Below are 9,657 nucleotides of genomic sequence, written 5' to 3' on the forward strand. Positions count from 1 at the left end.
CTACAGCATGTTGGTCTCAGAGGAGCCAGGCTGCAGTATCTGAAGAGTTACAATGAGTTTAACTGCTTTTCTAAACCAGGGGTACAAGAAGGCATAGATCACAGGGTTTAGACAAGAGTTAGACAAATACAGAATGATTAATGAGGGTTGAATTAAAGCTACAATCCAGTTGTAATCTACCCATGTTACGGTGTATAACGGGCATAAACATATTAGAAAAACAACTACAAGAACACCAAGATTCCTGGCTGCTTTCAGCTCTGATTTCTTTGCCTTTGGAGTCACTGAATGCTGGAGTGTGACAGCTGTAATGTGAGAGCGCATGGCACGAGCCTGAGACACAGCCACGACAAATATTCTCAGATACAGAGCTACGATGACAGTAACTGGAACAATAAAGTTAATAAAAAGATCAAAAAGCAGTGAGTTGCTATCACTGGACGGAAAACATTCTCCGTAGCAGAATTTATCCTTGTCTGTTTGAGTCGGAAGATCCTTTACATAGAGAAGGCTGTAGGTAACAGAACAGAGCCAACACAGACAAACACAGAATTTAACTCTTCTCGCAGTGACTTTAGTGGTGTAATGAAGAGGGTCACAAATAGCAACATAACGGTCAACTGATATGAGAACTATGTCACCTATTGAGGCTGAGGGAATGATGATGTTAATAAGAGAAATCGTAGAACACACAAAGTCACCAAGAAACCAGCAGGATGTTTTTCGGAGAACTAATACAGGCATCAGCAGGAGGCCCACTAGAAGGTCTGAGACAGCCAGAGAGAGGAGGAGCATGTTGGTGGGTGTGTGGAGCTGCCTGGAGGGAAAGAGAAAAGCACCATTTAACCAACAAGAGTGACAAAACAAGTATTTAAAATGAAAATACAAATCCACGAGTTCGAAACATTTTGGTTCCACCACATCAGTAGTTACCATATGTTCAAGTGTAGACAGTTAAAATGACTTGGTTGAGGTCACGGTGGACAGAAACAATGCTTAATATTGGTAAGAGAGTGGACATGAACAACAGTCTCTGGCATCAAAGTCAGACATTTGGAGAAACATTATTCAGTACTAGCTCAAATATACAGCAGCTGTTCACATTTTTAAGTTACAATTCCTGTAGAGAGAAGCTGAGAAGTTAATATCTGCCTGAAGTGGGAGATAGAGATGATGATGAGCAGGTTGAGAGTCACAGTGATCAGAGAGATGGAGTACAGCATAATGGTAACTGTTTGGGGCCAAGGAGGTAAGGGCTTCCAGCAGGAGGTGTTTGGGAACTGTGGAAAGCAGAGATCGTCTCTGTCCTCAACCTCCATCTGCAGAGATCTGCAGATAGCTGCAGCTCTGGCAGCTTTCTGAACAAACCTGAGTCATGTAACTGAATTATCTCTCTCACATTCTCTTCATCCCCTCCTCTCTCTCAGTCTCTGTTGGACTCTGATGCCCCTCCTCCCTCGCTCTGCACATCCCACCATCATCATCGCTCTATCTGTAACCATGCCTTTCTCACTGTCTCTCTATTCAATCTCTCTTTTGTCATTTTCTACACTTGTTTCCTTTCCTTTGTCCTATTATTGTCATACGGATTACTTTTCAAGTTTCTAAGACAGTAGTCTTGTATTGCCAGCTCTGTCTACGCAGCCCTTTGGAGAACAGTCTGGCTACCCGACAGATGCATTCTGGGATAGGAAAAAAATGTGCATTTGCATTTCTTTAACCCAATCACAATTGACTCGGGAGTCGCGAAAGTCTGTATGCAGAGACGGTGGCGGATAGTCAGTTTTGGTGACACATTTGCACCTGGCAAATGAAAACGCCACATACAATAATAAATTAAGTTAACTCAAAAAATTCAGTGATGTGAGCTATTTAAATTAGATGTATATATGGTTAAACATCATGTGCTCTACTAGAGTATCTCCGTGTGTATTTCTTCCATAACAATCCCACCGATAGGCCCAGAAAACTCTGCTCGATATCTTGAATCAGCCAGTTGGAGATCAGCAATGTTTCCTCTCTAGTGTTCAGCTTAGTGCAGGGCCAGTGAAACCATACACGACGGTGGCTAAGCTGTGTCGTTCTCCCCAGCTGACCAAATATGGTCACTTCTGTCTTCAAAATACCAAGATAGTGTTGGCCAAAATGCAAACTCCCAGAATCAAAACAGCAGTCAGATGCTACGTCCATCATATTTACAATCTATGGTTTGCTGTCCGAGGAACTAGCCAATTCAGGTTGGATATTTGCATATTGGGCTAACATTTATTAGCTTATGTTAATTGTGAGTGAGAAGATGGTGAGGCTAATGTTAGCTAACATCAGACCTTGTGCAGACCTCTGCTTCGTCCCGTCTCTTCCTCATCAGTGGTAGTAGGAGAGAAGCTGCAGCTCTGGAAGCTTTCTGCCAAGAAATGTCATGCAACTGATTTTTCTCTTACTACCATTTTCATTTTCTCTACATTTACACTTCTCCATCATAATCTCTGGTGGACACTGATGTCTTTCCTGTCATTGATGTGCAAGTTCAGACCCAAAATGCAGAGACAGCAACAGCCAGGATAGAGAAACAAAAGGTCTTACTAATTATTACTCCAAGGAATACACACTGGAAAACTATTACAGGATGAACATGAGGTGCCAAGGGCACAATGACAAACAAAGTGATAAAAGAACTCAAAGCACATGACAGGTAAAATACACGAGGAATTAAGGCACAGCTGGAGTGGGCAGGGAACTGGAATAAATGATTGGGTAACAAGACTTGCAAAACAAAAGGCCCTGACACACCAAATAACACTGAAAGCATTCACTTGGCCAAAAGATGCAGAACCAGAAAAAGTAGGATTGTAAAAAGTCCAACAAGTCTTCCAAACCAATGACAATAAAGGTTGTTTATCCTTACCCTCTTATACGACCCAGAGGAGCATTTCATTAATTGACGCCCTACCGTTGGCAAGAAAATATTACCCTCTACTTTTGTTTTCAAAGAGGACATGATCTCTGGTCTCCTGTGTGAAAGTTCGGTTTTTGTTTGACCTGTCCACCACCCAAACCTGTTTTCTTACACAGAAATTGGCGCTCTTATACTTTGTGCCCTTATGTAATGTTTGCTCAATTGCTATGGCCCCGTCCGTACATTTTCGTGCACTCCGGCAGCACATCACCCCTAACCCTAACCCTCTTAACCTGCTAAATCATCCACTTTATTCACCAGCCAGTCTCTATTTGCTGCTGAGCTGCACCAAAGTCTTTGGTTCAGTAGGGTTTTAAGGCCCTGACACACCAACCCAAAAACCGTCCGTCGGGTGGTCAGTGACTCGATTCTTTTTGGTGTGTTCCGTGCCTTGGTCTGTGGGGGGGGGGCGTCGGCCTTCAGTTTAGCTGACCTGACTTGTTGGATCGGAGGGCAGGCAGATGGAGTCATTGACCAATCTGATTGGTGGAGTGAAAACCCGGAAATGGCGAGCGGGATGAGTGACGAACGCCTCTCAAAATCAGACGAAAATCTTTTAAACTGACCTTTGTCGATCTGAAATGAAGACAGATTCAGCAACTATTATACAGCCTATTTCTCGCTTAAAATGTTTTCAGTAAAATACGAGATCGTAAAATACGAGATCGTATTTAGAACAAGCCACCATTATCAGTCAGCTGGAGAAGCCAGACCCACGTGACGCGTTCGGCATTTCCGGTTTTCATTTTTCATATTACATCTCGCACACATGCAGAACGTACGCTCAAGTCAGCGTCGCTTCAGTGTGTTCCGAGGCACTTTTTGGACCTCAGGGAGCAGTGGTGGAATAGTTTCTGTACATCAGTAAACTTTTCACATATCTGTACTTTATTTAAGTACAATCAATAGTGCATACTTTTTAGTTTTTGCAGCAATTATCTATACTTTCTACTCCACTACATTTCTACAACATTCCGTTACATTTTCTGATCAGTTTTTCCCCCTGTCAAAACTTCTTCCTGACCGTCACACGTTTGCAGTCCACAGGGAAGCCTTCAGCAGCGGTCGTCCAGCTCCCGGTGCTGCTCGAGATATTACCAATCCCACTATGGCAACGCCAAGACCCGCCCTTCAATAGCATTTATTGGCCAGGTGCGTACCGCTCCCGGTACTGCTGCTGATCCCGATACTCTGCTTGGTCATATGTGAAGCAGCCGGTGACATAGGGTTAATATACAACCCGTATATTTATCTTAAAAACATTCCTGGTCCTCCTCAGCTGTGAAGCCACGTACTTGTTGTCCAAGCCCGTATGTTCTCACTAAATAAATGTGTGCAGCATTCACTGTCCCGTGGGAAATAATGCAAAGTCGAGCTTCATGCAGATCACCCTGATAACCAGAATTGTGAGTCAGAATGTAAACTGGGCCACAGATGGTAAGCACAATTACATTAAACTAAAATTAACTTAATAAAAATGTTACAGCCCATACTGTTTTTTTGTTACTTATTAGAATATAGACATTAAGAGAATAAATCGTTATGCAAGTACTTTTACTTTTAATACTTAAAAGAACATTTAAAATCAGGTACTTTTTACTTTTATTTAAGTAGGGTTGTCATCGTTGTACTTCTACTTTTGCTAAAGTCATGGTCACTCGGCTTCTTCATGATCATGTTGTTTCTGCTTCTCTGTATAGCCAGCCACCTCTCCTCCTTCTCCTCGTCCTCCTCCTCCTCCTCCTTCCTCTACTTCAGGTAATGCTGATGTTGAAGAAGCCACTACAGCCCCAAACATGTCCGAAATGTTTGAGGAATCCGCCTGTAGATTCTTAATCTTTTTCTCCTGTAATTTCTCTGCACCTCCCTCGCACTTTGGTGGTCATTTGTCCATTTTAACGTGAATGCTAAACTTCCAGCATAATATTACAGCTTCGTGTCTCAGGGCCGGGAGGCATGGCCGTAGTGGGATTCGTAAATTTGCGGCCCAAAATGGGGATCCTGGATTTGATTGGGTCAGGCCAGTGCCAATAAAGAAAATTAACCAATGGGCCGCATTGAGTTCTTTAAGGGCCGGCCCGGCCAAAAAATAAAAAAAAAGGCCTATTTATATCGGCGGTTCGGCCCAAAAGTCCGTCGGCCCACCGGGAAAATGCCCGGTATGCCAGATGGCCAGTCCAGCCCTGATTACATCCCACCAACAGCAGAGGGAGCCAGAGCTGTTAGCTGCAGGGCCCTGTGGGAGAAACCCAATCACTGAGGTGGATATCAAAACGATGATGATAAAGGGACAAATGAAAAGCAAAAAGCTGATTCCACCCCAAACATCTGAGTTATCCACCTCTATCCCAAAGAGAGTCTCTGTGGGAGCGCCTGGCTCCCCAGGGCGCCTGGAACCACACACACACCCACGCACATTCAAAAAATACAAGACTGGTTGCTGGAGGTGGGGAAGTGGACCCTTTTTCTTGGGGACTCCAACCTCTCACACATTCCATCTTTCACAGACCCACACATAGAGGTTGACAGTTACCCCGGAGCTACCTTCCACCACATAACAGCCATCTTAAAAACACTACACCCACAACCAGACACACAACACGTCATACTTTCATTTGGACTTAATAACTTCCTCTCTGAACACAAACAGACTACCATACTCAAACAGCTACAGCAGATGGCAAAAACTGGTCACACTACATTTCCTAACGCCACCATTTACATCCCTGTAATAAACTTCTCCAACAGGTTCAACAGACGGCAACAGGCCCTACTAACAACCCTCAATAACACAATAACATCCAAATATACTTTGCTTGCATAAATCAACCCAAGTACTGGAAACGGCAATTAAACTGATAACAGGGTACAGCGCCCCTTCATTCAAACAGAACCAATCTCTCTACTGTTCTCTCCCTCACACCCACACAGCTGCAGATACTGGAAAAAGGCCTCACTTTCATCCCTACACCTAAACCTCTTCGGGGGTTAATTTCCACTTGCAGAGGGGGTCCCACCTAATATGTTTTTACAAATGTTTTAATAAATATTTAAAAAAATGCCTTAGTTGTCCTTTTATAATTTTTGCTTTATCTATATTTTAATATATCCTCGCCGCAGCTTCAGCAATGGAAACTTTGAACATTGTCCACTCGGGTTCAATGCCCCCAGCCTCCACAGGGATGCCTGAAAAGCTCCGCCGGAGGTGTGAGTTGAAAGTCTGTCAGACACACACACACACATATATATATACTTTTTTTATTGATTTTAGTTATTTATTTTGTAATGTCTCCCAGAGAGAGAGGCCAGGGCAGGTGTGTTGGTGTTTAAAGTTTTATTCTCCCGCTGTCCGTCCACAATCGGTCCTCTTGTGCCCGTGTCCCTCGCAGCGCCCATCCCGGGCGTTGTGTTTTAACCCAATCCTAACCCTAGTTTCTCCCTCTGACCCTAATCAATCCCTCCATTCCTGACCTTAACCCCAGACACGACCTTTCTGGATGATGTCACATTACGTGCCAGCAAAGCTTGTACTACTGTTGTTTTCTTGTTGTTGATTTTTTAAAAGAAGCCCTGCTGCTTTAACAGTGGGCCCATTTAAATGAATGAGAGGGCTGTGTTTTTTCACAGACTAAATGCAGCTTCACACCTCAAAAACGATTATCACTTAGTGAGATTTTGGGACAAATGGAAAATAGTCTTTAACACCCCCAGTGGCCATTAAGAGTATCTGGTTCTGTCTCTGACACTGATCAATACATGTGTGAATTTAAAGCTTGCATTAAACTGGGTGATTACCTAGAAACAGTATGTGGTGCTTATGACTCTTTATTTAAATGCAGCAGCATCAGAGAGACACAATACACAACAAGATAAAGCTGAAGCACAGGCCTTTCAGTTGTTGTTCATACACAATTTAGACTTAAAGATGGGAAAGCATGTCTTCACTTTCTGTATTTGATAACTCACTCACTGAACAGCAGGAATATTTTCATTAATTTATCTTTTTTCTCGATGAGTGGTGGTGGAAGAATCAATCAGGAAATGAGCTCCCTAGACCCTGTCTATGCCTAGACCGCGTACCAGGCTACTGAACAAGACCGAAGGTAATGTATGAGTAATGTAATCAAGCATTCTTGGCAAGTTTGAGTTATTAACCAAGGCTTGTTTCTGGTGCATCTTAGATGATTGTGTTCATGGCAATTCACACATTATCGAAGGGAAAGTACATCACATTCAAATACACGTCATGTTATCTTGGTAGTATGTTAAGTTTAATGTTAGAGAAGTGAATGTTGCTACGTGGTAGGCAGGCTGTCACGAGGAGAACAGCGCACCAGGCTACTGAACGAGACCGTAAGGACCGTAACCGAGGGTACTGCATGAGTCTATATTCAAACAGGTGTCTGGGTTCTCGGCAAGTTTGAGTTATCAACCGATCCCAGAAGCCTTTATTTCTCGTGCAACTTAGATGATTGTGTACATACAAATTCATAGGCTACATTACCAAGGGGAAAGTATTATATCACATACAAATACATGTAATGTTATCTTGGTAGTTAAGTTAAATGTTAGAAATGAATGCTGCTACATGGTAGTTAGACTGTCACGAGGAGACCGCGCACCAGGCTGCCGAATGTTGGTCAGTATGAGTGTGTAAATAATGTCGAGACCGAATGTAACCGCAACTGCTCCAGTCTTCCGCGATGTCTTGGTTTCTGGCGGGGGAAATAAATGCGTGATCACCCCCCCCACACCGCCGAGGTCACGCGAACCGGTGACCGGATCTATTAACTCGGTAGGTCAACCAACGGCCGTCCGGTTGAACCAATTCATGTAAAAGAGTCGGTTGTCCCATCACTACCACCATCCCGTTACTGTCGTGCGATTCCCGCGGCCGTCTTCCGGCGTGTGACGTGTCCTTTCCCCGTTCTCCTTTTCCAAAACCCAACGTCTTCAGTCCCGTTGATGTTGTCGCGTGTCACCCAGAGACCGTTGATCGTGTCCCGGGGTGTTTCCTAAACCCAACCTCCGTGAAGATGGTTCCCATTTCGTGCTGGCTACCACAAAAAGAAAACAAGATACATGTGTTCTTGTACCAGAGGTGGGTAGTAACGAGTTACATTTACTCCGTTACATTTACTTGAGTAAGTTTTTGAAAAAATTATACTTCTAGGAGTAGTTTTAAATCACTACACTTTTTACTTTTACTTGAGTAGATTTGTGAAGAAGAAACTGTACTCTTACTCCGCTACATTGGGCTACAATGAGCTCGTTACTTTTCTTTTCACCTCTTTTATTCTACGCATCATTGTTTGTATTCCCCCCACGTTCGCCTCATTTTAATGTTTTATTTTGAAAGAGAAAAAAAAAAAAAAAAAAAAAAAAAAAAAAAAGACTTCCGCCAAAGGCTCTACCACGTACGTGACTGTTCACCAATCAAACGTAGTTGTGCAGTCTCGTCAGCTGGCAACAAAAAATAGGCGACGCTGATGCGTAAATCAACACTTATCAATATCACTTCCCCATCAGTCAGGACCAAGATCTGACCATAATTACACTTGTGCTTTCCATAAACTGCCGTAATTAGCCTATTATTTCAGTTGCAATCCTGCCAGTGGAAGCGATCGTGAGAGCAAATAAAAAATATAAAAAACATAATTCAAACAGCTGTGCGCATTGGCTCAAGAAGCAGAGAAATAGCCGATATGTAATTCCCTCCCATTCAAATCTATATATTTCATAAATATACCCAAAGGGAATGTTTACGGCGTTGTCGGTCTCTAAATGTTTTAACTTTTATGAGCGCACTCTTCCCCCGTCTCTCTCTCTCTCTCTCTCTCTCTCTCCGCACCGAGCTCCGACTGATCTTCTATAAGAACGGTGATGCCATTATAAATCGAGTAGGCCTATTGATTGGTCAGTAGGCGGTGCTTTTACACCGGTTGATCTCTGATCTCCAACATAACCTGCTCCCGACCAGGTTAGGCGTCCAGCATGAGTTACCACGGCGATTGAACCCGGTATCAAGTGATCCACCTTCGTGATAAAGAAAACCCTGAGTTGAACCTGAAGTTAGCTCGTTAACCCCAAATCTTGCTTCATAGTACAGGCATCTGGCCTCATAATGAAAGCATGTTTATTATATTATATACAGTGCCTTGCGAAAGTATTCGGCCCCCTTGAACTTTTCGACCTTTTGCCACATTTCAGGCCTCAAACATAAAGATATAAAACTGTAATTTTTGTGAAGAATCAACAACAAGTGGGACACAATCATGATGTGGAACGAAATTTATTGGATATTTCAAACCTTTTAAACAAATAAAAACTGAAATATTGGGTGCAAAATTATTCAGCCCCCTTAAGTTAATACTTTGTAGCGCCACCTTTTGCGCGATACAGCTGTAAGTCGCTTGGGGTATGTCTCTACAGTTTTGCACATCGAACTGACATTTTTGCCCATTCCTCCTTGCAAAACAGCTCGAGCTCAGTGAGGTTGGATGGAGCTTTGTAACACAGTTTCATTCTTTCCACAGATTCTCGATTGATTCAGGTCTGGACTTTGACTTGGCCATTCTAACACCTGGATATGTTTATTTGTGAACCATTCCATTGTAGATTTTGCTTTATGTTTTTGGATCATTGTCTTGTTGGAAGACAAATCTCCGTCCAGTCTCAGGTCTTTGCAGACTCCATCAGGT

The 9,657-nt window shown here is 43.1% G+C and overlaps 1 protein-coding gene across 1 annotated transcript; it reads right to left on the reverse strand.

The window, feature by feature from the left end:
• Positions 1 to 1,319, reverse strand: LOC120569738 (trace amine-associated receptor 1-like). Its single transcript, XM_039817772.1, has 2 exons — positions 1,153 to 1,319; positions 1 to 817 (listed from the first exon to the last, which is right to left on the reverse strand). Exons 1-2 carry the CDS (start codon positions 1,317 to 1,319, stop codon positions 1 to 3), a joined length of 984 nt encoding a protein of 327 aa, XP_039673706.1.
• Positions 1,320 to 9,657: the final 8,338 nt, after the last annotated feature.

The sequence above is a fragment of the Perca fluviatilis genome, chromosome 12 (assembly GCF_010015445.1).
Source record: "Perca fluviatilis chromosome 12, GENO_Pfluv_1.0, whole genome shotgun sequence".
Lineage (NCBI taxonomy): Eukaryota > Metazoa > Chordata > Actinopteri > Perciformes > Percidae > Perca > Perca fluviatilis.

What these genes read in the sequence shown, in the direction of transcription:
- LOC120569738 (XM_039817772.1), bottom strand. Translation starts at nt 1,319, where the DNA reads ATGGAGGTTGAGGACAGAGACGATCTCTGCTTTCCACAGTTCCCAAAC. An exon ending in ATCTCTATCTCCCACTTCAG is followed by an intron (nt 818 to 1,152) that starts GCAGATATTAAC and finishes CTTTCCCTCCAG; the next exon opens with GCAGCTCCACACACCCACCA.